This window comes from Equus caballus, chromosome 18, assembly GCF_041296265.1.
Source record: "Equus caballus isolate H_3958 breed thoroughbred chromosome 18, TB-T2T, whole genome shotgun sequence".
NCBI lineage: Eukaryota > Metazoa > Chordata > Mammalia > Perissodactyla > Equidae > Equus > Equus caballus.
The window spans coordinates 27,168,109-27,196,089 of NC_091701.1; the positions used below are offsets into that span (position 1 = coordinate 27,168,109).

Genomic DNA, 27,981 nt, shown 5'->3' on the forward strand with positions numbered 1-27,981 from the left:
AACTTTCAGCATGTCTGCCTCTGCCTTCAGGGGCACAGGTACACAAGGGTGCCCCTCCAAGCTATGTACAGGCTCTAGGGTGCAGGAGATGCTCTCAGGCCCAGTCACAAACGCTGCCCCTGCCCCTGCTGCCCTGCCTGCCACTTCCTCCCACCACTCACTAGAAACCTAGCACCAGACAAGGGTTTTCCCGCCACGTGCCCTCTCACCTCTAAGCCCTCTCCAGACAGGGGTCTGGACCATTCATTCCCTTCTCAAGAACCCCAGGAGGCATCTTCACTCTAATTGTGATTCAGAAAAATCTGCATGGTTGAGATAGTCCTTTCATTGCTATTGGCTTGTTTGAAGTTGCTGTTGTGGTGATATCTTTCTTGGAAAATTCAGGGTAAGTGGTAGGGTAAGAGTGTAGTGCTGGAATAAGCAGCAAGACTAGAGCCTGGGACTCCAGAGTCTTAAGTCAGGTCTCTCTATACTCTCCTACACAAAAATTAATTCCTGCAGCCCACAGGGTTATGATCATTAATTCTATCGTATTCTCTAATCACATTTTATAATTGATCAGTCATAATGATCATACATGTGGATTGTGGGGGTATGCCACACATGTTTGTGCATATATGTAAATGGATACACAAACTTTCCCCTTGCTCCCCCCCATTTATTTGAAATGCATTTATCTTCTTTCACAAAATAAGCAAGGAGCATTTAGGGGAGGGGAGGAAGAAGTGATGGTTACAGAGATATCTCGTTATTTACTTGTCTGTACTTAATATGGGTGGTTATAATAATACTTAATACTCTTCGTCAGGTACTTTGTCACGGGATTTTCATGGATGACCTTAATTATCAGCATAATCCTATGAGGCAGCTTCTCCTTTATGCCCATTTTACAGGTGACACTGAAGTACAGTGTGGTGAAGGGACGTGGGCAGGCCCGGATCTGGCCCCAAAGTGCTATCTGTAGAGCCCACGAGCTTAAACTTGAGCTATGCTGTCTCAAGCGGTATTGTCTCTTTTATCTTCCACATTTGTCCTTGAAGTTATAGGCTCCTATTTTGTTAGACATTATCAACACACAAAAGAAATTAAAGCCATACTCCAAAAATTTGAAAATAGGATAGGATATATCCAAAAGATGAAATATTAGATGACCACTAAAAAGGTTGTGTAAGAAGAATTTACCATAACTTGAGAAATAGACTTTTGGAGAAAGGTGAAAACCTGGGTCTAAAATTTAGATGAATGTTTTTGCTGCTGCTGATGCGGAGCGATTTCATCTGTTCTGATCAAGAACGAGAAACTTAGACCAATAGAAATGGGACATTTTGAGTATTAATAATTCTGTTTTTTATTATCAGAAAATATGCATGGCTTTGGATTATATTACTCTAGTAGGACCTGTTAGCTCAGAGCCATTTATAGGAACTATGTCTTGTGAGGGACGCTTACCGGAGGCGGGATGGTAAGAACAGGGGCAGGAGTGGTAGTGGGCTCCGTGCGGGCATCAGCACAGAGACCTCTGGGCTCACCTTGTGCTAAACTCTGTAGTGGAAAAAGAGCTGCCCGTCTACTTGTTCTGAGCCTTTTCTTTCTTTAGAGTCATAATTTTTCTTTTGCTGTAAAATATCTACTGCCCTCAAGTTGCTCTCTGTTCTTCTAACAAAATTCTGTTTCAAATACCAAGGACTAAGTGTGTCTATATGAGTAGAACTGTAAAAATCTACTAGGAGATATGATAAAACCTTAAAATAGGGAGACATACTTTGTCTCTGACGAGGAAGCCTTACTTACTATTTGCAAATACTTAATTTTTCCCAAATCAATGTACAATTCTATCAAAATCCGAATGGGATATTCTGGGAGAAGAGAAAAAAAATTAAAGTTCATTTGGAAAGTTTAGAGTCAAGAATAGTTCCAAAAAATCATAAAAAGAATAACAGAAAGGAAACATGTCCTATGAAATACAGGGAAAAATTTAAAATAAGCATTGTGAAAAGGTGAATTGGCATAAATCAGAGAAGTCACACAACTGTGTAGAGTCCTTAAAAAAGACCATGGCATCGATAAGATAGCAGGAGAATCACAAAGTAGAAGAGAGAGGAAAGACCAATCAATAATGGGTGCTAGATAACACGTTATTTGGAAAAATTTTAAAAATCGTAGATTCTCGTACCCATTAAAAAATAAATCTAAAGAGAATTGTTTACAAATATTTTTAAAAATCATAGCAAATAGTGGAAAAGATGTGAGTCAAAATCTGATAACTGGATGGGTAAGAAATTTTTAACAATTAAAATGTTAATTGCGAAAATCACAAAGGAAGAATATCTAAATTTTACAATGCAAAAATTAAAAATAGCACTTCTATATAGAAATAATTTCTTTAGAAATGCCATTCAATACAAATTGGGGAGGATATCTGTAGCAATTATGACCAAGATTTAATAAACTTTTTACAGTTCTCTTTCAATAAATCTAGAAAATGCTATAATTGAAAAACATAAAAGAATACTAGCAACAAATTATAAGAAAAAAAATGACTAATTATAAAAGAAATGCAAACAAAAAATATTTGCTACAGGGACGGACCTGATGGTGCAGTGATTAAATTCACACATTCTGCTTCTTGGCGGCCCGGGGTTCACTGGTTCGGATCCGAGTGCAGACAGGACACCGCTTGGCAAGCCATGCTGTGGTAGGCGTCCCACATATAAAGTAGAGGAAGATGGGCATGGATGTTAGCTCAGGGCCAGTCTTCCTCAGTGAAAAGAGGAGGATTGGCAGTAGTCAAAAAAAAAAATATTTACTACAAAATTGCTAAGCATACAATAATGAATTGGAATGGTCCCACTCCTAAATTTTGGTAAGATAATACAACTTAGAACAATCTTTTTAGAAAGTAATTAGGGATACATTTCAGCATCCTTCCAAAGTAGATTTTTTGACATAATAATTCTCTTTCTGATAATCTCTTCTAAGAAAAACAAATCAGAAATTTTAACCAAAAAAATCATATTTATGCAGATCATTTGTTGTGACAAAAAATAGAAACAAGTCAATTATGGAAAAATCAGAAAACAAATATATTATGATGTCTCTATGAGAGAAGACTATGGAACCATCAAACTGATGCTCTCAAAAAATAATGTCATGGAAAAACCCTCATAATAGAATATCAAAAAAATAAAAACAAGATATAATATTGTATATTTAATTTGACCTATAAATGGCATATATATGTATATACATTACATATAATGTGTATATCATATGTATTAAAAATTCTAAAAGGAAATACATTAAATATTAAGAGGGCTGCCTTTGAGTAGTATGATTAGAGGTGGGTTTTAATTTTCATTTTACATATTTCTCATTTTACTTATTTTTAAAGTGTTCATATACCATATTTATAGTCATTAATAATTTATTTTAATATATTTCCTCAGGAAAAGTAATATTATACCAATATCTCAACAAATAATTATATGAAAAGATTATCCCTCCATTTGACTGTTTTAAAAGCATCATCTGGAGGAATAAGCCAATCATTGAAATTCCAGTCCTGAGACAGCAGGTTTATGGAATTCGTTTGTCATCTGGAGGCTTCTTAAAGCTCCTAGAATCACACTACATGGCAATTGACAATACTGCCAATGTAAGTTTTAAGGTCAGGTCAGCATACGGGTACTGAAGTCTCACTTATGGGAAACGCAGTTCGTCAATATATAAGGAGATTACGCAAGTTTCTCAAATGTAGTGGCAGATCCCGAATATTGTCATGATAGCGAGTTATGCAGAATAGACTCAATTTTACTCACTTTGTGAGCCTGAGAGTTTTGGAAAAGAACATCACGGGGAAAGAATGGGAGACAGAAAATGAAGAGTGTAGTCTCAGAGCAGCAATCACCCTGAATTATAGTCTTGTCAAAGATGGCATAGGAGAATCAAGATAGCCAGGGGAAAATTTATTGGATATTTGAAATATATAAGCTCCATTTTGTCAGCCTTCTGCCATGTTGTCTGGGTTACATTACAAGAACACTCTGCTCCACGTACAGCATAAGTCTCTGATACTTTTGGTGCAGACAGGATGAGTAACTTTTACAATATTTAGTTATTATAGTGGCTAGTGTTCTCTGAAAGCCTTGATTCCAAGCCTCTGCCGTAATTTACCAAGAAGTCTTTGGAGCCACTTTCAAATATTGCCATTGTGGGCCCTTTGAGCACCCTGACTTTCTGTGATTTTCCTCAAGATAGCATATCAGGTATCACCTGACATCATGGGAGCATAAGGGCATCTGTTGATGTCAAGGAGAAGACCATGGAGTTGTATTCTCTGACAATGTTTACCCCACATCTGTGATTTGTGTCCTACAAGGCTCTTGGGACTTAAACCACATGTGCTATATTTGCATTAATGGAAACTTGAGAAGGAGAGGCCATAACACTATTAAAACGTTTAGCTTTCGCTCTCCCATCACACGGCCACATGCTAATAACTACTCCCAGACCTTGTATGATGGTGCTGCAGGGTGCAACGTGTGCTGCACTTATTGTTTCGATACAAGGGACTTAAAAACAAATAGCTGCCATCTCTGCCTCTGATAGTTTGCCAGGCTTTTAACTTCTCGGGTTTTTCCCCCTTCAGATCATGGTGAGGTATCTCAAATGTATTTCAAACAGTACATTACCACCCAGTCTTTGTTTCTTTTTTTATAAGGAAACTTTTGCTTCAAGGTATATTTAGAAGAGCCACGGTCTAAACCAAATTCTAAAGAACCACACCTTAATTCTACTTTCAAACAGCAGGAAATGACTTATCATAGAAGAATCCCACACACAGGGCTATTGATCACCCAGGCCTAATTATCAAAAATGTGCCAAATAGTTTGGAGTCTTTATGTAGGGTTAAATATTCAACTATTAAATTATGTATAGGGACATTTTGAAGTATCTTATAAACCAGGAGAGAGAGAGAGAAAGCCAAGGAGCAGGGCTTAAAGACTGTATGCTTCATTACTCCCTGGGTCAGTGTTTTTCAAATTGCATTCAAAACCCTTTAGTGGGTCACAAAATCAATTTAGGGAGTTGGGGGTCAGTATTTTTTAATCAAATCAATTAAAGAAAGAATAGATTGGAGTAAAAATATCAGACTACATATGGTGAAGGGAAGTATTATTTCATGAAACTTTTGTTTCTATTATGTAATACATACACACACACACACACATATATATATATACACGCACATACTCATAGGCACATATATACATACAAATATATATATTTGTATATATAGACAATATATATATAGTGAATACATATACATATATTATATATATAATATATAGTCAATTAGCATATATATTGACTATTATGTAGAGAATAATAGATGGATAGAATTATGTGTGTGTCTGTGTGTTTGTGTGTGTGTGTGTGTGTGTGTCTGAGAAAGAGAAAGTTGGGCAAGAGGTACTAACAGACAATGAAAAATATATTTCCTCCCATGGAATGTGGTCAAAAATGCTTGAAAGCCATCACCAGACTATAGCTCTTGGGCAGTGGCTTCTTTAACTTTGGAATAAATTCTTCCCTTAATACCTCCCTCCTCTGCTTTCAGGTAAATTCATAGGCTACATATAAATGTAATCTCTTTTAATCTCAAACATTTTCAGAAAAATTTGAGGATGAAAGTGAGTAGATGTGGATGCAATACCGTGAGTCATTCATCATGAACAGCAAATTATAAGCCAGATACTGGTTCTAATGATGAGAAAATATTCTCTTTAATGTCCAGCTCCTCAGGATCCCAGAGAATGATAAACCGCACAATAAATCATAATAAGCCAAAAAAATTGGGGGAGCAACTCGCTGTATTGATAATCTTTAAATACAATTTGTTCAGGGAATGGGATTATTTCTTGCGATCAGGAATAACTCAGTTAAGGGCAATAGAATTATCCTGATGAAGCAGGCAAAAAATTATAGTTGGGACAGGTGCTAGGGAAAAGTCAAGCTGATAATATTGGACGTGTGTCTGCTGGACAGAATACAGGACCAAAAACTAAGATGACAGAATACAGCCCAGGCTGTTCAGAGTTAGAGTGTGAGTTCCAACCTGAAATAATAAGAATATTTCACAGGCCAATTTGATAATCAATGAATACACTGAAATGGCTCATTTTTGGATACTCATATGACCATCTGCCTTGAATGCAAGTATGGATTATTGTTTGGTTACATGTTTAGTAATTTAGGTGGATGCAGCAGATGGAAGGTAGAGTTAAAGAAGCGAGGCAGTGAGGATCAGGGAGATGCTCAGCAGAGCCCCAGTTCCTGAAAGGGATACTGGCAAAAAGGACTCCTGCCAGCTGAAAGGGACTGGTGCACTGTGGAAGCCCCTATACTAGGGAAGCAGAAGCCAAGAAACAGTATAAGGATACACTTACAGAACTAAGCTTCAGTGAAGACAGGATGTTGAGAACTGGGAGTATTCTCAACTATCAAGGCTCCAGATCATGTCAAATCACCTTGGGGTGAAATAAAGTTCTGAATCCAAACACCAAGCATCTCAAAGTCTAGCATCTAAAATCAAAGGCAGAGAAGCAAGCTGCTTGAGCTGTGTGGAAAGGAAAGCAAAAAGACCAAGAACCAGGGGCTGGCCCCGTGGCCGAGTGGTTAAGTGCGCGCGCTCCGCTGCAGGCGGCCCAGTGTTTCGTTAGTTCGAATCCTGGGCGCGGACATGGCACTGCTCATCAGACCACGCTGAGGCGGCGTCCCACATGCCACAACTAGAAGAACCCACAACGAAGAATACACAACTATGCACCGGGGGGCTTTGGGGAGAAAAAGGAAAAAATAAAATCTTTAAAAAAGACCAAGAACCAGAAAGAGCCTTAGAAAGCCCAGGAGACCTTAGAAGAGGCACTCTACATCAGAGAGAAGTGATGTGCCAGCTCAGAGGAGCTGCACTGGCACAAGCTTAGAAGACAGCTCCATGTTGACAGTTAGGGAAGTTGCGATACAAATCCAGCTCTACGAGGATGTCTCCGCCTCTGACACCGTGGTTGGCTCTATTAATAATCTTCTCAGGGATCTGGAACTGTTTTCCTCTTGCCTCACATACCAAATGGAACATTTTCTAAATTTTACCTGAATACTGCAGCCCATGCTACTAACCTAAGTCAACTGAGCTTTCATTCTTTCCAGAACTCTTTATTGAGGGCCTGTGTATTCCAGGTGCTTGGCAAATTGCTGGGGACACGTGGCCTTTGTCATCAGGGAGCTTAAAGTGTAGCAAGAGTTGGACAAGAAGTTAGATAAGTACAATAGTGAAATGAACCTCATGATGAAGTAAGTACACACTACTAGAGGGATAATTATTTTTTGAATTTTAGAGGTTAGAAAAGCCTTTCCTGAATAGATGTCTGAGTAGTTTCCTGAGTAAAGAGGAGGAGTTTGTAAAAATCCAGAAGACTTAATTCATTAAATAATAATAACCACAATATTTTTAAGTACTTACTATGCACCAGGTACTATGCTAAATTCTTTTCCTGAATTATGTTTCATATGACCTGCACAGCGGTCCTATGAGGTAGGTATTATTATTTTAATGAGATTATAGGTGAGAATATCAAAATACAAAGATTCTAAATAACTTGCTCAAAGTTGTGCAGTTAGTAAGTAGAGAACTTGAAGAGAAAATGTTAGAGACAGAGAGAAATCATGAAGCGCTTGGTAATCCATATTAAAGAATCTAAGTTTTATCTCGAGGACAATAGGGATCCAGTCAGGGACTTATAAATGACATGTGGCAGACATGGGTTTGGATAGATTATCTGTCTATAGTCTAGAGGGGCAGGCCCCAACACAGAGTAACTTTCAAATCACATGTGGAGCTTTGTGGCCCTGCTCCAAGGGTCTGATTCTTTAGGTTCCTGTGAGCATGAAAATTTGTACCTACAAAGATCTCCAAGGATGATTCTGATCAGTCAAATTAGAAGTTCACTAACAAGTGGATGTAGAGAACACAAACTGTTGTGATTATGACAACACAAACTGGGAGTAGGGAGATCAGAGCGGGAATGTGGTGGCTTGAATTGGAATAGATACCCAGAAAGATGATTGAAACAGAGATGTAAGTTAAGGATTTATCCATTTATAATTCTGATTTTTTTAAAACACTGAGTGGGTAATGTCATTCAGGAGCACGTCACCACATGAGAAAAATCACAGCTTTGAGAGAACGCTGACAGACAGCCCCATTGAAAGGATAATGAAAGGAGGGCCCACAGAGAGGACTTAGGAACAGTTTCTTAATGTCCTCTAGAGATGCCATGTTCTTTCCTGTCTCTGAGTCATTGTACAAACTACTCCTGTCACCTGTGTTAGCCTCTTCCCCATCCTTTTCTTCCACTAAATCCCATCTGTCCTTGTAAGAACCTTCTCCAACATTCTTCCCTGAGGACTCCAGGGAAACTTTGGTTTGTTCCTTAAAAATGAGTACATATGTCCCATGTTAGATCATGATTAATTATTGTTCTCTAACTATTTTCCTGTGTTGATCTTGTATGTCACGCAAAGCTTTTTAAGAGCAAGTGTCACTGCTAACATTTTCTAGAATACCTCACAGTTCCTAGAATTTGACTTTACTAGGTATTCACTAGGCACTTAAAGATCAATGGTTGTTCAATGGCTCCCCACTGTTGTGTGGGATGAATAGTGATCCATATGTCCCAATATACACAAAGTAGACCTACCATCCTGATGTAATTATTAATAGTTTCTCTTTTGCCTTCAAAATTGTCACAGTTTAGGCAATAAATTATATAGTCACTCTACTGATAATGTAACCAATATATATTTTTTAAAGTCTGGCATTTTAAATGGTACTATTTCTAACACAAATGTCATTTTGTTTTGGGAAGGAAGGAATGTTGAGATTATTTTTTTGCACACATTTAGCATAGAGCAACGTGTGTGTCATTCCAGATGTAGATGTCTCCATTATTAGATACATGGCCTGTTTCTCAGTTGAAAGACATCCTTGTCTAGTACATAGTCACAAGTGGGTTTTTTTTTAAAGGTACTGTTAAATTACATATGTACCATTGTGTTATATATATTATATGCCACTAAGTTATAGTTTTAGAAGTGTCAGGTACTTTTTCATGTTTGTTTAAAGATAACCCTTTGAATAAACAGAGATTTTCCTCAAAATGTGGAATTATCATTTTTGCACGTTTTCAGGAAAAGAATTCAACATTTTCAATTTATTTAAACCTATAATTTACGGGAAAAGAGAAATTTCTCCCTGTTCATGAACTTCTTAATTACACATATGCTTAGTCTATCATCCTTAATGAATGATGATGCTCTTTTATGTAGGGTAAAATCTAGATTGTCAAGCTCTTGGTTAAATACAATTTCAAAATTTTCAGAAGCGAAAAGTAAAGTTTTTCTATATTATTAACTTTACTTCTTGAATTATGAAGTTTGGATTCCAGACAATACAAATTCACTAGTTGATCGCCAAATCCTCACCATATACTTGTTATCCTGCCCAGACTATATGGTGAGACATCAAAGAAGGGAATAGATTCTTTCTTGAGATCCACATATTCTCCAACAGCAATTCTCAGCTTCCTCATTTCCCAGGTCAAAGTGGCAGAATCCTGTGAGACGAGTTCGTCTGTGCCCTGGCTAATCTGTGTTTACTAGAACAGCACAGAGGCGCTCTGTTTATGTCTGACAAAGTAGTTCTAAATCACACTTCTTCAGATCATAAATACACATTTATCTTTAGAATATATCACCAACTGAGTCATTTCGATGTAAATATTGCACCTCTTAAATATAATGATGATAATAGAGGCTGTGAATCCACAGATTTGCGCAAGTGCTCCCTTTTCAATAACTGAAAATATTTAAATCGCGGAAGCTTTAACATCCTATGGGGAGTGGCAGACAGATGTGTCAATAGAGTGGGACCTACCAAAGTTGCAACTATATTCTCTGAGTGATGAATAAGGCAGACTCACTGGCTTCCGCAAAGGAATTACAGTACTTTTTCTGAGATGTAGGTTTCGGGTAGCCTGTGTCTAGCAGCCGGGAAGTGACTGACTCAGAGAGAGACCTCAGCTCCTTGGCTCCTTTCAGATCTATCATCATAGAAAGGGCTCTATGGCAACTGGTTGTAAACAACACAAGGTGGGCAATAGGCTGTACACTTCGTCATTCAGTCAAAAGAGGTGTGGGACTCATCCTGCTTTCTGAGACTGGTAAAGAGACCACTTTTGGATAGGAGGTCCCCAAGATTATGGAGAATCTATATTGTGGTGGCATTGCCATCTCTTGCTGGTTGGCATCCTTGTCTGGAAACTGTCTCAGTTGGCTGTAATTTTACTTGAAGATTAAAGCACAGATTTTTATATGTATCTTCTGTTCTCTGAATGTAAAAAATATAAAATACACCTACATTCACTTCTAACTGGCAGTATTGTAATTCAGCAGATTTCTGTTTTTCACTGAAACCTGGAGCTGAATTGTCTTGAGCCGGAAGGCATTCAAGCTGCTGTTTTTCGCTCAGCTATATTTCTCTATAAGCATCTAATTGTTTCAGAAAGTGATGTACAGTATGCAAAAACCTGAATCTAATGCAAATAAGTCTGTACAGCACTAAAGTTAACAGGTGTTCTCATTAATGTAAGTAGACATAGAACAATTCTTGAATGTTTTATAAACACTCATAATCATGGCCAAATATGTTACAATAGTATAGAGATACATACTGTGACATCTTTTATTCTTGTTGTGCCATCTCAGAACTTCTTAATAGGAGACATGTGTGAGTAATAAACTAGTGGCAATAATACCTGTTTCTACAGTCACTGTATCTTAAATTAGCTAATACTTCTAAATAAAATTATTTGTAACATAGCTACCGCCACCTGTCCTCCCAGTTTGCTTGTTTACTAATGTTAATAGTGCTTTAATAAAATTAATGGCTGCATTCTTGATGGACCAGCAATGAGCACCTTGGGATCATTGAGGTTATTTAAAGACTTGATCCATTAACCTAAGGATTAACTCTTGAAAATCTTAAACTTGGGTCCACTTTCCCATATTGTCAACTCTCAACTAGAAAGGCCCATACATAGGGTGAGATTCTTGGATGATCTAGTATAGATTATCCCTGCAAAACACATGCTGGCTTTGGAATATAACCAAGAACATTCTATTCTAGTGATATGTATTGAAATACCGACCCACTCTTGGTGCTTCCTGACTCCTCCAAGTTTAATCCTGTGGTCTGAAGTCTAGCACTTGTTGACTGATAGAAAAATATAGTCTCAGACTGCTGTTCCCAATCTTCAAAATAGATTGCCTACCCTGCTCTGATAAAAGTGTTATCAGTAGATGTTAAAATTAACTACTTATGTTGCCTGAAAGAATACAGTGGTATTGGAATCTTCAAAATTTTGTGACAGTGGAGGAGGAGTTAAATATATTATGATATATCAAACAATAGAATATAATGCATTCACTGAAATGTATAAGGTAGATGAGGTTTATCTACTTATTATTTGCTTAGTGTCCCTTAGGTGTGGGTTATGCAGCCCCAGACTAGGTAGGCAGTTGCCCTGGCCTTCAGAGTGATTATAATGTAGTGAGAGACAGAGAGAAACCAACAAGGCATTGCAATGTAGACCAACATATCCTATGATAAAGTAGGAGCAGGATATCATGGGAGCCCTTAGGAGGGAAAGATATTTCAGAGAACCCTTTTCTGAAAGGGTGACAGCTAAACTGATTTGAATGATATGATAGAGGAAGTCAGAGGGTTCTGGGCAGTGGAAATAACCTGCCCTAAGAGAAGAAATGAAATTTAGTGTGGGACAGCTGGAGAACAGAAAAATTTTCGATATGGCTGGATTGTAGAGATGCAGAGGGAAATGTGGAGCAGGGGGCTGCAAAGCACAGCAGCTCTAGCAGACAGAATTAAAGAGTTTGCACCATAGTGTAACACCTGTGGGGATTCTCAGAATGATATCCAGCAGACGAATGGGATGATCAGATCCAAATTTCAGAGATCACTATGGCTACAATACGGAGTATGGAGTAGAAGGGAAAGCATGGACGAGACGGTGAGGAGACCAAAAGATATTATTATTAAATCCGTGTGGGAGATGTTGGTAGTATAGATAGTTAAATGCATAAAAATTTTTCATAACATATATTCATTAAAAGATAAACATCTAGGGGCTGGCCCCATGGCCTAGTGGTTAAGTTCTCGTGCTCCGCTGCAGGCGGCCCAGTGTTTCGTTGGTTCGAATCCTGGGCACGGACGTGGCACTGCTCATCAAACCATGCTGAGGTGGTGTCCCACATTCAACAACTAGAAGGACCCACAACGAGAATATACAACTATGTACTGGGGGGCTTTGGGGAGAAAAAGGAAAAAACTAAAATCTTAAAAAAAAAAAGATAAACACATATATAATGTTTATCCCATGGGTCAAGAAAAATATAGAAGGATGGACAACAATTTAGTATACCTTGAGGAAAGGAGATTTTGTGTATATGTTATACTTTTGTGTTTGTTAAAAATTCTTAACTGTGCGTTACTTAAATAGTGACAGAAATAATACAAATCATTCCAATTTGAAAATAGTGGGAACTGCAGATTCCCAAATGTCATGTGACTAGATGAGTAATTTTGCACAGTGAACATAGCTCAGGTTAGAAGCTGATCTGTGGTTGGCAGTGACCGACTGAGTGGTGGGTACCAGTGAACATGAGTCTTAAGATAAATAGTTTATCTAGAGGCAACTACTCCCTACCAAGTTCAAAAATTAACGTTAACAGCAATAAAACTCTATGCCGATATCTTTATACACCAACCGCTTCGATTAGTCACTTTTCCAGTCACTTTTCACATGAGCACCACAGGCAAAAGTTTTGGGGTAGCTGACTGCAAAACTGTGGAAACTGCTAAACTACCTACTAATTACTTGGATAGTATTCTTTTATGAATATTGAGAAGACTGTTTTTCAGTACTTGAAATATTTTGCTACAGATAAAAGAATGAACATGAGTTTTTGTTTGTTTGAAATAAATTTGGGGTTTGGGTATTTGGTTAATAAATAGAAAGGCAGAGTAAGCAAGTGACAAGGGGTGTGAATGTTTGCTACTGGGCCAATTTTATTATGCAGAACAAATCTGTGTTGTAAGAATGCATGGACCAAATTATTTGGATGTCAAAGGTATAGCTCAGTTTCAATTAAAGAGCACTATTTCTCGAAAGGTTGGCCTTAAACCTTAGATTTTGGAATGCACTTGAGGTCTGTCGTGTATGTAGCCCATTTGTTTACTTTCCATTAAATAAGAAATTGCTTACATGGGCAAGTTATTTTGATATGATGACACCACTGAGAGTTCCAATAAATGTACATGCAAATCAATCAACCCCAAACACATTGAAAACATATCCAATAAACATCTGGAAACTAATGAACACACATTTGTTAACACATGGGGAGTTGTGGAAATATAGGATCCATTGGCGGCCAGGCTTATTTAGCAGCATGTGGATTTAAGAACATTTCACAGAGTCAGAAGAAACAGAGTAATTATAACATAAGGTTCAACATCTTTAGATATGTAGAACATTTTCCGTTGCTTAAAACAAATATTCCCTAAGAAAGTATAAAACATTTTTCTGACTTGCAAAGTTTTTGCAGTCTATCATTTAAATTACTTAAATAAAGGGAGCTTTACTGCTCCCCAAAGCTGAGAATATAACACCCTCCATGCATATTAGCTTGATCTTCTTGACAGACCAGAAAAGTGTTTGTGTGTGCCAATTAAAACAAAAATGGATCCCTAGTGGCTTGTTCCTCACACAACTTCTGAAGACTGCTATCATTGTTTGCTAGGGTAACCCTGGATAAGGCTGCTATCCAGAGTAAACAAACTTTTCAAAACTTTCATGACAGATGGGGGTTACAAACGCATTTTAATAAGAGAGTTGCCAAAGCAACTTTTTTTTTTTAATAATCAGCATATATTTACTTAACATCTAGCAACATTGGGAACACAAGGCAGATACTTTCTCACAAAATGTTTTAACAAGTAACATTTTTGGAAAGACAAATTGAAGACCTTTTACTTCTAACTGATATTTTACCCTTGGTTTTATGTTAACTTTGCTCGACATGTTGAGGAAAATGTTAGGTGTTGCTCAGACCAGACTGTAATTTGAGACTGACATGCTGCTTGATAATGTAGTTTCTTTGGTGGCCATAAACGCCTTTGAGATCAAGTAACTATTAGTGTAACTATGACAACCTTCGTTTGATCAACTATATTAAATGTGGAGTGTGATGCAAGATGAAAAAAATGTGAATCTGAGGGTTTTCTTAAAGCACTATTGCTTCAATTTTAGGTCTTGATATCTCACTATGATGTAGCTAAAATGTGTATCTATATTTTATGCTGTTAGAATTCAATAAACATATGGCCAAAATTGATATCAAAAAATAATTTATATTCATTTCAAATGAATTTAGTATATTTTGGTGTAACTTTTTATATCTACTTAATTTTATTCAAATATAATGATTTCATCATGAAGTACAAAGTGTCTCAAAATATACTTATAATTAAATTCCATTCCTCTTAAATTGTTAATCCACTTATTTATAGAATCACTGTAGCCACATCCTTTAACATTTTTACATCTCTTTGGATATTTGGCATATTTTATTACACATTTCCTATATACAATTTAGGCTTCATTGAGATGGAATAAACCCTCCTTAGGTTCATAGTCAAGACTGATCCTAGCAAAATGTGAAAGATATTAAGTTCAAATGTAGAATTATTTTGGTCCTTTCTGGGATCTGAAGGAGCTTTTTGGATACCCTCATTCTATTTCAGATATATGTTTTCATAGCAGGATAATGGGGTTTTTTGTTGGTTTTTTTTGCTGACGAAGATTTGCCCTGAGCTGACATCTGTTGCCAATCTCCCTCTTATTTTTGCTTGAGGAAGATTCATCCTGAGCTAACATCTGTGCCAGTCTTCCTCTATCTTGTATGTGGGTTGCCGCCACAGCATGGCCACCAACAAGTGGTGTAAGTCTGTGCCCAGGATCTGAACCCGGGCCACTGAAGCAGAGCGTGTCAGACTTAACCACTAGGCCACAGGGCCAGCCCCAATAGTGGTTGTTTTTGAGAAGAAAAAAACAGAAAACATCTGAGTAAGAACGTTGGGTGATCTTTGAAAATTGTGCTATCTTTAGCAAAACAATAAAGAAACAAGCTACTTTTGGGTAAGGTCTACATTCCAAATTTTACAGCTGAAACCAAATCGTCACGGTCCTTTCCCCATATGCACAGAGTCCTTGACTGTACATAGCTGTTGAGGACTAGTGAACTAGAAATCAAGATCTTTGTAATCTCTTATTTCTATCATTTAACATGATGCCAATTTGATAGAATGGCGTTCTCATTTTCCTCATTTGCTTCATTTTCTTCATTTGCAAAATTACTTTATGATAGCAGAGGGAAGCTGCATTTGAAGAATGTTTATTATGTGCTTTGAGATCATTAAAGCTGATATCACTTTGCATACCAAGTGGTAGTATTCACATCCTTAATATACTAAATTTCTGATACAATCAACCTTTAAAGAATAACATATCATGACCAACAGTTTATGCATAATTCCATGATGTAAATGTGTCTTCAGTAATTACTCCCTCTGAAATCTTGACATGAACCTTGTCTGTGCCACTCACATTGGGATTTAGTATAAGCCATTTTCTATTGTTATTTATTTTTAAATGCATATATCTATTTATCCAAATGGATTATGAGTTCTTGAGGGTAGGAGTTGTGTACCCCTAGCTTCTAGCAATGTGCCTTGCACTTAATGGAAGTTTAATTAGTCCTTCATGATTAGGGGGATATTCGGTCAGAAACATATCCACTCAGTCTCCTAAACCAGGAATTATCTGTGGGACTTATTCTGCAATAGGAAAGGTACTGCTATCAAAAAGGGGAACACATGTCACTCATCTCTTGCACCTTCAATAGTTTCCCAACATATATTGAGGTCAAATGGAATGGAAGTAGCTGACCATATGTAACCATCAAATATGTTTTACTGATGAGGTATCTATTTATAGCGTAAAGTTGTCCATTGACCATTATTGTATATATTTGATAATTATTTATAAAAGACTGGAAACAAATAAATTAAAATGTCTACAGTGTTTACTCTGTGGAGCTATGAATATTTTAGTTTGCTTTTCCATTTTTAAAATTTTTCCCAATTCTCTGAAATAAATTCAATTATTCTAGCAATCAGAAAAAAATGTAAAGTTCTAAAAAATTTTGTGTCTGTTCTGGTAAACCAAAGTCTGGAAATTCTTAATAGTATAAATGCCATTCTACATATTAATTTCTCATTTAAATTAAAATTTAACATGGGAAAGACTAAATGCCAGAATGCATATTGACAAGGGTGATACTTAATTGACAATATTGAAAAAAGCAGTACTTAAATAAACAGAAGCACTACTTGTTAAAACTCTTTTAGGATGTTTTAAATTAGCACAACAATACTCCATTTATGAATTAAAGCCTAAAAAACAAATGTCTTCTCTCCTCATCTCTTATCAGTGGAGTTTGGAGCTGGGATATACCTGCCTCCATCTTCGGCAGAACCACGGCAGGACACAGACCAAGCTTCCTAACCCAAGGGGAAACTATTGTTGAATTGATACCAAAGACCCTTAGGGGATATGTCTATTCTGCATGTTGCCCTGGTGAATATGCTGATATAATTTCCTAAGCATACATTTGTTACCAGTAAGAATTGTGACAGATCCTTACTTAGTATGAAAAAGTCTGTGGCAAATTTCCCCAGACAGGTAATTGACGATATCTATTATTGACAACACTGGTACATTTCATTAAGACTGCTTTGGTGCCAGGATATATCTCTTCAAAACACAACTTGGTGGAGAGGAGGGGTTTCAAGAAACCTTTGTCTAAAGTAGACTTCCAAGGAAAATGGAGACCAGCAGTTCCTGCCTAAACCTGTCTTGTTTTCTGTAAGATCTTCCTTCATTCACCTCACCCTAGCATCTGTCACTTAGGCAAAATGTGATATAGAAAGAATACATTAGCATGGCTTAATATCAAATCTTTTATGTCTGTTGTTAGTTCTTACTCACTTTAGATTGTCATCAGGAATTGTTCAATCAAAAGATTTAGTCAAAGCTAACGTTCTTTACTGATGTCTTTTTTTCCCAAGAGTGTTGAAAATTCAATTTTTCAAAGTGCAAATATGATTCAGCAAACCATTTATCAGAAAACCTAAAGAGGTAATGTAAAAAAGCAAATTGAGAAACCTGAATTAAATGGGCTTTACCAGTCAAAGACTTTGAAACTGCTTGCCTGCGAGTGACTGGAATGGAGCAGAACAAAGTCAATTACGGACTGTAATTAAGAAGTGGATGCATTTAAACTGTAGAGAGCAGTAGCAGACTTCTCCAGACTGCCGAGTAACTCGAAAGATTAGTGGGAAGACAGACGAGAGGATGTGAACTGTATCTATCTCTCTGATAGTGTGTTTTGAATGGATTGCATTCATATACTTCTCTGATCCAGCTTCCCAAAATGAATTCATAAATTACTGATCGTGTATGATTAACACGGTAATATATTTGGACAAAGAAACTTTTAAAGTACATTTTGCTTTTGGTTGTGTTAGCAGTAAAAGATCCCCGTTGCATTGCATAGCGTGCACCAAAAGTACAAGCTGAAGTCTTTATAGTTTATCACTGTTTGAATTTACTAGACTGAAAACTGAACTACAATTTACTGAATACAGTAAATTCAATTGTGTTTGTTTCTTGTACTTTGAAAACATTCTCTTTTCTAATTTTAATAATGGTTTATAATGGGAGAGGAATATTTTAGATTCTACATTGTGTTGGGGCTAATTTAATTTTCTTTGTGTATTGTTAACAAATTGTGATGTTATATAATACATTCATAATCAAAATATTTAAATTCAGATTAGGATGAAGGTAGAGGTCAAGGACGTTACTAGTTTTCTTGGGTTAGTTGGAGTGGCCTTATATTTTTAGATTACTATTTCTGTGGCAACACTTTATGAAGTAAATATTTGGAACTTTATGTAAGTAAAGAACATTGCAAGGGCATGCAGATAATTAGGAAAACATCAGCCTAACTGTCTTTTACTAGATACATAAAACAGAGGACTATTTGGAAGCTATTTTGAGCCATCTCAAATCTTACATGCAATTTTACTTTAAAAAAAAGAGTGACTGGCCCTGGTAATCTGTCAAATTCTAGTGTGGATAATTAAATTCCTTTTATTTTCTAATCTTTCGCTTCTCATAACTGTATACACTTTGGATAGTTCCTCTCTTGACAGTTGTGAAAAGTTGGAATCCATCTCAGGCAAAAATGGCTGCATTGCAGGACTGAGTAATATGGCATTTCTCTATAGTTTTTCTACAAATAAATGCCAGAAGAATATATGCAGTGTGTAATTGAAGATTACTTTAAAACTTCAGGATCCTTGTCATTAAATGTTGCCATAAGAATCATTGAAACCTTCAGAGTGAGCTATTTGGGGTAATAATTGTCAGTTTAATGATAGAATTATAGAGACATCCTGAAGCATGATTTGTGATTTTCTGAGCCTGTGCCACATTTCAGCATCACCTTCTATTTAGAGCCAGTAAGGCTGAGAAGAGGTGACTAGCTCCTGATTGAGTATTTTGAAATGTCAGTCCTCTAAACCTCCGAAGCCTTGCTTGATGTGTGACAGTAGTCGGGAAATGTTCATCTTCCTGTTGAAACAAAAAGTCAATAACATAAAGGGAAAATCTTCACAGTTCAGATTGATGGCCTAATACAAAAAGCATGCCCACACCCACTCGAATCAAATTCTTCTCTAAGCAGCCCTTTACGTGTGAAATCAAATGCACTGCTCTGTTTCTATAGGGTCACATCCTTCTCTCACAATTCTGGAGAGAAAAAGATTCACTGTAATGAAAAACGTATAGTTACATGCTAAATATTGCCAACTACTTAACCGCCCTGAGAGTCTGAAGAGAGGATGTTCATTTGATAAATACTCTCCATGAGAGGTTCAAATATGTAAATGAACTTTTATTCTAATAGACTCTCTTTGTGGGGAAATTGGTCCTTTATTACTTTCCTATAGATCTTTATGATAGGAAAGCAGAAATAGCCAAATGTTATTCATTTGAATGACCTTTTGGAAAAGTCTGCATTAGTCTCTCTGGTAAATAATCTGTTTTAGAGCCCTCCATAAAAGGAAATCAAATATAGAGATACTATTAGATTTGAAAAAGACAAACAGGAAAGAGCCAAAAGTGCAGAAAGAATTCTGACACACCCGGGTGCATTTTTCTGAGGTTCTGACTTGAGTGGATACTGTCTGCATTATTCTGAACTTCCTGGCTTGCTTTTTGAGTTGGAGTAATTCAGCTTTCGTCCTACTCTGAGTTAATCGTTCTATTATTAAAACAATAATGTATTTGTTATGGCATGAAAAAACAGTTTATAGAGAGCAGTTCAAAATGATCCTAGTTTCCCAGTTCCCAGAAAGACAATTACTGGAATACAAGAAATATTTCAGTGTATTAAAGTGTGTTTTTTAAAAAGGATACATTTTTTGAAATGTAAGAGATCTGTTTTATACGGTTTGCTTACCTGTCGATTTTTTTTTCCAGATCTCCACAGTCTCAGGAAATGAGTTCCTTCTCCAGTCAGATATTGACTTCATCATATTGGATTGGTTCCACGCTATCAAAAATGCAATTGACAGATTGGTATGTATTTGTTTTGGTTGTTACCTTTATTAATTAAAATGTAGTCATTTAAATCTTATTGTTTAGGCATATAACACACATGAATTTAAATGGATTCTATGGATTGAGAGATATTAAGCTTTTTAAGTTTAAATAGAGTCCACTAAAAACCTTTTCAGTAGATATGATTTGTGGAACTAAACGTCATTTGATTTCTCTCTTTCAGAAATGCAGTGCATTCATTTTTTTTTTCTGAAATAACACAGACATTCATTTACTGGAGGCTGTAAAAAGCACACAAGCGCTTAATAACTACCGAACTTTCACATTTTCAGTTTATGCAGTCTGTAATACATATTGTAGAAAATAAATATCAATGTATTTAAGCCCATACTCACTGTTATAATACCAGTAAATAATAATCCTTTGTACTGATTTTCATTGTTCTGCAAGCTAAGCTAGATTGTTCTTCTCATGAAAATTATATATTTAGAACTTTGTGAAATTACCCTCAATCAGACATTCAGAGAATGTTTTTAAAAAGAGTCAAATTATTTAAAACTACCCATTTTATACTGATTTCAGGCTAAACATCTAATTTTAGGACACTCATATTTGCAAAGTCTTGAGGAAAAATATTCTTGAGAGCTTTTAATAAGGTGTACAACAGGAAAACATTTTCTGATTGTATTGCAATTTAATCACAATCTTCCGTTACGTCATTTTGGGACTAAAACTTTTAAAAATAAAATAAAAAATTGACTTTCCCCATAATCAATATAGTCCCCTATCCAGGCACACAAGTGCTCATGCCCACACACATACATGCACACGTGCACACAAACAAAGAGTTTGTTGTTGTCATTAAGAGTGGACTCTGGACTCAAATTGCCTGAGTTTGAATCCTGCTTCTATCTGTTACTAGCTATGTGGCCTTAGGCAAATTACTTGTCTCTTTTGGCTTCGGTTTCCTTGTCTGGAAAGTAAGGACTATAATAATAATACCTACCTCCTAGGATTACTGTGTTGATTAATTGAGTTAATGCGTGTGGAGTGTTTAGGGTAATGCAGAGGATTTAGGAAGTACCATATATGTAAAGCTATTATCAAATTTGAATATTGAGCTTAGCATAGAGGCCCTATCTCAAAATAATCATTTTATTTCAACTTCCCTTTAAATCCAGCATTAAGATAGATCACAAAACTATTTGATGAATCCTTTTTTCCTTGTAAAATTATTCAGTCTAATTGTTTGTTATTTCCAGCCAAAGGATCCAAGCAGTCCATCAAGAAACCTGGAATTATTCAAAATCCAGAGATCCTCCAGTACTGAATTACTAAGTCACTACGATAGTGATATAAAAGAACAGAAACCAGAACACAGAAAATCTTTAAGTAAGTATTATTTTTTACTTGCTCATTTTAACTTTGCCTAAATGCAGTGCTTATGAAATATAAATGCATTGAAATGAGATTTAAGCCAAACTCATACTACTCATGGAAGATCCATAGCCATTTCCTGGCCAGGGATTCATGCACTGGAGGGCAGTCTGGGCGCTTTGCTCACGTCATTGTTGGTAATGCCTTTTGAGAAAATAATTGTTCCAAGGTCATGGTCTCTGCTTAAGCAAACCTCTGCATCCCTGAGTAATAGCCATGGCATTCAGATTGGTGATTGATTTTAAGAGTGGGAAATGTCAAGCATCTCCAAACCTTAGTATGCTGACTATATGATTTCCGTACATTACAAGATGTATGAGTGCCCACCACATTGGGCCCAACTTCAACCAAAAGGCTATGCAACTTTCCACACTTTCAGACCACCAGAAAGATTCAGAAATGTCGAATGTGAATTAGATGTTCTCCAAGGTCACATCTAATTGTAATATTCTAAAAGAAATGAATTTGGAATAAAAAGGACCAATCTCACCACTTAAATAGTGATGGTGAGTATATTTCTTAATCTTTCCCTACATGCTTTTTCCTCATAAAAGGGCGTTATTAAAAGGTATCTCACATATCTCACAGAGTTGGATTGATTCTCAGTCTCCTGAAAGAACAAGTAGATATCTCTGGAATCAGAGAAAATCCATTTTCCAAAGTCTCAGAAATTATAATACCTTTCCTGGATCATCTACCTAGCTATCCCCAATTTTCTGAATCACCATTATTTCTGCCATTTCCATCTGACCAAAAATCAGTGTTGTTACATCTTAGTCTTTTGAATTTAGGAGAACTCAGTAAGGAGAGAAGGGCTGCTAATAGAATATCTACACATGTACATAAAGTACATATGCTGGATGACTGTATGTGTATATACATACATTTGTGTTCATTAGGGAGACTATATATATATATGTATATGTATATGTATTTATAAACATACATACGCACTCACACATATATGACAAGGAAAAGGGAAGCTGTTTATATATGATAACATATCTTCCAAAGCTAAATTATTGAGAGACTGTAAATCTAGAAATATCATGACAATTTCAAGTAGAAGCACCCTTGCAAAATTGTCATTATTCAAAGAACCATACCATAAACTCAACAACTACTAGATATATATTTAGTTAGCCAGTTGTGTTAAGTTGGAGTTTAAAATGATCAGTGTTAATGTCTTGAACTGCATGGTGATTTGCAAATTAAGTTGTGGAGAGTTAGTGATGTCATTTGAAATGATTTTTCCATATGGAAACAGTTTAGGACAGTTTGGAGTTATCGCGTTTGAACATTTCCCTTTAATTCCTGGTCATTGTCCTCCTTTACTTCATATGTGATCAGATAGAAGGTAAGATTTTAAGATTAGGATTCAATTGTGAGTATATAGTTAATGTTAATTCTATAAACTTTTTGTAATAGATATGAAAGGACGTGTGAGGTGATGAGCAGTAGATCTGGAATCTCAGAAATAAATGCTGATTTGGAGGAGACCTTGACAGGCTTCTAAAGCCTGAAGCGTGGGAGAAAATACAGATTTATAAAAGTATGTCTGAGAAACATGGAGGCAAAATGGATTCTGTGTTCAGCAATCGTCACTTGAAATGTCTTAGGATGATACTGGGAGAAAGAATTCCTACAGATAGAATACCAGCTACTCCTCTTTAGAATTTGTTTTTAACTGGGAAAGACAATTATTGGTCTATATTGGGCTTAATTGAAATCCTGCCTGAAGACAAGGGGAAAGACATGTGATTTAATCTATCCAATCCCAAATGCACCCAACTGTATAATGACCTCATAGTCACCTTTTCCTTGGCAGTTAAAAAACAATGAGAGCTAGCAAATATTGAGCACTTACTGTTCACCAGGCATTGTTCTAAGTGCTTGTCATATAGTAACTTACTTAATCCTCCCGCTAACCCAATGAGGTAGGAACTTTTATTAACTCTATTTCATAGATGAAGAAACTGTGGCACAGAGAATTAAGGCAACTTCTACAAAGACAAGTTATGGAGACAAGTTCCAAACCCAGCAATCTGATTTCAGAGCCTGTGCTTTTTACCATTACACTATAGTGAAGTGAGCAAATAAAAGGTAAATTTAATTTATATCAATCCTAGACTTGGCTGGAAACATTACATTAAAAATGAGATCCATAGAAATCATCAAACTTAAATAGGGACTCAAAAACATATTAGCAAAAGAATTAAAACCAGATGTTGTCTTTGGACTTCGATTTCACTAATGAAATAAAAGGGTCATTTAATCTTTAATGATACCTCTAATTTTAGAAAATGCTTCTTTTCTGTATTTTGGTGGATATTTTTAGTTGTAAACCTTTTTTAGGGCTAATATATCTTTTGTAACATAGGATTTGATTAATATCAATCTATTACTTTGAATTAAGTTAGTCAATATTTGTATATTCATTATTATTTGAAAGGCATAATCATTGACTCACCCACACAATATCAAACTAGACTATGCATTTGAATTAGTGATTGGTATATTTATATTTGATGCTTTTTAAAACATTTTTTCAAGCAGAACATACCCTGTGTGAAACCCCTCTGATCTCAGTCCTGGATTTGAACACCCAAACTCAGGTTTTTAAAACATGCATTTGGTTTCATGTCACCCTCTTGAGATTAAATAGTTATGTGGAATTAGAGATTCACCGTATCTCCTTCCTTATTAGTAGTCGAAGCACAAACTTTATTGTCAGTTTGCTGCCTTTGGCTTCCTGTGCCCTTGATGTTCCCACGAGTTTTGTCGCCAAGATTGTAGACAGATAAAGCCAGAATTACTTTTTTTTAAAGGCATGTGAACATCATTAGCAGCTAACAGGTGGTCATTTCATTGTCCAGTTTCTCTGTATAACATGGGAAAAAAATATGTACTCTCAATGAGTGAATTCAGAAAGTTAAGTGCTTAAATATACTTTCCTTTTTAAAATATGATTCTAACCTGCCAACACTAAGTACTAATCAGATTATTTTAAGATATCAGTTGAGTCTAACAGACAAGAAGCCAGAAAATTCAATGTAAGGGCCAAATCATTGTGGGAACTTCAGGACACCAGCCTGGGATGAGTGGGAGAGCAGCTCTCCAGGGAGGGCTGTTATGGAAAGTGGAGAGTCAATCAAAGAAAATGCGAACATATTTTTCCAAGGAAAGAGAAGTGTCTTCCTCTGACAGCAAAGAGGAAAGGCTCAAATATAAATCCTGTTTCAAATAACCTTGGAGAGGTTTCCTAACTTTTCTGAGCTTTACTTTTTAGCTCTATAAAAATGGGTCTAATGCTGTCCTTGCAGGATTGCATGAGAATTTGAAATTAGATATGTAAATACTTAGTTCACAGCAGGCACTCAATAAGTAGGAGCTCTTATTATTATCCTCTGTGTCCCCAAGCAGATGGCACCAAAATAGGGCATGAGCCAAGGGTGGTGTCTGATGGAAGACTGGAGCAGGGCATATATACTTGACATCCTCTCCCTGAGTGTAGAGAAAATAAGAGAAAGGAGCCAGAATTGGATATGGGAGTCATAGCTGCAAAAATATAAATATGAGCAGCTGGTCTTTCCCCTGGCGAGTCCCCAGGTGAAAATGGCAGCCAGGGCATTCTTGGGAGCAGCACACCAGGAAACAGTAGAAGGGAGCCAAGAGATACTCTTGATTCTTTTATGCCCAGAAGAGCATGTCATTAAGAAGTTCCAGTTGATGGAAAGGATTTAGCATCTAGCCATTTCACTATTCCTTTAGACATAGCTCTAGTTTATCCATTCATTCATGCATTCATTCTTTTACATTAACAGATATATCTGAAGGTGCACAACTAACATTCTTGACTCCACTGATCTGCATTTCCAATTTTTTAAAATTATTTTTCTGTTTAGGTTATCTTTTAGGAATAATTTATCTCATGCTGTCAAATCCATATATGGAGAAGTTGGATAACTTCTATATAAAATCAACACTTTTAACATTATAAATAGGTGCTCCAAAATAAACTTGAGTTAGAAAAAGAAAATCAAAAGGTAAGAGAACAAAAAGGAAATGAATTTCCTTTTAGCTGTCTTTTCATTAAATTACCATTAAAAACAATGGGTTCCAGGTGAAATCTGAAAAGTATTTAGATATGGATTTCCCCCTTCCATAGCCCTTTAGTGATGTGTGTAAAAAGGATGTAGGTACAAGGCTACAGGGATAAAGATAGGAATGGGAAAACTGGATTGAGATATTTATACAATGTGAAAAATGAACATGCCTGTGAACCTTTAATGATATCTTTGTTTAAAAATTTGCCTGCAAAGTAATCATGATCATGCCGAGTGAAAACAAATGTGATAGAGAAGGCAGTTAATTTTTGCACTAATCTAAATAATTATAATACTGGCCATCCACAACTGTAAGTAGACTATGTTCTCAAAATTCAATTGTAAACTGGTTGCTTAGACCTCAACACATTTTCATAAGGAAACCATGAATCAGCCACAAAAGCACACTTGAACCTTATGCAATCATTTAGAATGTTGTCTCTAGGGAACAGCTCATTCTGGGTTGGTTGCACCTCTGGCCCTAGGAGCTATGACTTCCCAGTAGCATTGCTTTCCATCTGGTTTCCCTTTTCGTCTTCCCTCACTCCTGTACCAACACCATCAAAGCAATTAGGATTCTCAGAATGGATTTGGCTAGGAGGCTCCTGGACCCTGAAAATCCTCAGTGGTGGCAGGGAGGCAATGCGGAGCCTCCAAGCCAGAGGAAATAATGGGAAAAGGAGAGAATGGAAGACTGGGGAGGAAGTTTTTGCAGCATGGGCGGGCAAGTGAGTCCTCAGCAAGGGCAGATGTTCTTTGTAAGAAATGTGTGTAATGACAGATTAAGCCTGGCATTGTCCCAAATGTTAACATATGTTGAATCTAGGTAACGTCTATATGAGTGATCAATGATGCTGCTGTTTATCGTACATTTGGAAAGTTTCACAATTAAAAACCGGAGAACACACACACAAAAGATTAGGCATTATTCATGTCCATAATGCAATAAAATAATATACATATTTTCCAATTGCAACTTGAAAACTTTTAAAGAAAGACTAAATTTTCTGAATATGTTACATTAAGACATCTTTAATTATAAAACATTGATAACTTATTGTTTTCCTGTTTTTTCCCCAAAAGCCAATATATATTTTTTCTTGTGACCATTGTGACCTTTCTGGTAACCATATAATTAAGAAAATTTGTAAGATGTTTATTATTATCCAAAATGGAAAAGTCATACTAGTTTCTTGGATAAATGCATGTCATTGGCAATTGTTTAAAACACATATTGTGAAGGCTGTTCTGGAGAGTCATATAAATACTTATTTTAAAGTTTCTTCTTATTAAGAAGTTTGTAGAAAACAGCATAATCTTGCCAATGCATGCAAATAATAAGATGAATAAGCCATCTGCCAAGAAAATAAAACAATATTAAAATTGCAAAAATAAATAATATCGAGCTCTAAAGAAATGGAAAAGCTTTCACCTGAAAATAACAAAAAAGTCATAATATTTGTGTAGAATATTATGGGTTATTTTGCTGTCAAAGGGACAAAAGTTTTTGGGTAAGATGGTCAACCATCTAATTCTTTTTTTCTTTTCCCTAAAATCGATATTGCCACCCTGGCACCAGTTTCATTCAATATCCACCTGAGAAAAATAAACGATTGAACTAAAGTGTGAAAATAAAAATAATTTTGTTTTACTATAGTTATAAGACAGACAATATCTAAGGAACTGTGAGTGTCAATTCTCTTCTTCATTGTTTTCCTCAGGTTAAGGGAGTCCTTTATTTCAAAATATTCCAGTTGGTGGAAAAAATGAAAAGTTCTAAATGAAAATTTAAGTTGTTAGAGCTGGAGTATTTAAACATTATGAGAAAAAAAACAGGGAAGATTAGACACACACTTGATAATCAGGCATTTGAATTACTTTGTCAAAACAATATTATTCAGAAAGGTCCCAGGGCTTCACTGAGGCACTGTGTGACTGCAGAGATAGTTCTGACATGAGTTCCCAAGAGAGTTAGCAGCAATCCCAATTTTCCTGAGACCCATAGATTGCAGTTTCTTTAAAACATTCAGTTCTCCGTGAATCATTTGATAAGAGGACTTAGTTATAAGCTGAGCAAAGAATGCTCTGATTAATCTCTTCTTTCCCATCTAAGGGGTTGATCTTGCCCTCTGACCTGTGGGTGTCCATTGTCATGTATCTTGTAGCATCAGCTACTCTGAAAATCTATCTAACCCTATCAGCACTCAAGCACTAGATCACCCCATCTCCTCCTGACCCGGGCAGCAACTCCGCGACCATATTTGCCCTTAGATGAACTGCATTTAATCAATTTCTGATTTCATTGGGTCAAATGGCATCTTTCTTTCAATAATAGGCCAAATCCAGAGGGCTCTTTGCTCTAACTCTCTGGCAATATTTCCTTAGTATTAATATACTACTGTGATTGTAAACAATAGAAAAACGTGCTCTTTGATCTCCTCTGAAAGTTTCCCTCTGTTTATTCCATGACTCTGAAAAGGGCATATATTAACATTTCTTCATAAAGTTAGGCATATAATATTTGTTCACTATTGTCATATCAAATTCAAAGT

General features: G+C 36.2%; 1 protein-coding gene across 2 annotated transcripts in view; it reads left to right on the plus strand.

Annotated features, from left to right (window-relative positions):
• ARHGAP15 (Rho GTPase activating protein 15) overlaps positions 1–27,981 on the plus strand; it is a 607,941-nt gene that overhangs the window by 279,191 nt on the left and 300,769 nt on the right. For both annotated transcript variants that reach the window (XM_001915565.6, XM_023622852.2), the window contains exons 9-10: positions 19,806–19,904; positions 21,149–21,278. In XM_001915565.6, coding sequence (XP_001915600.1) covers positions 19,806–19,904; positions 21,149–21,278 — 229 coding nt within the window. The remainder of the gene's footprint in view (positions 1–19,805; positions 19,905–21,148; positions 21,279–27,981) is intronic.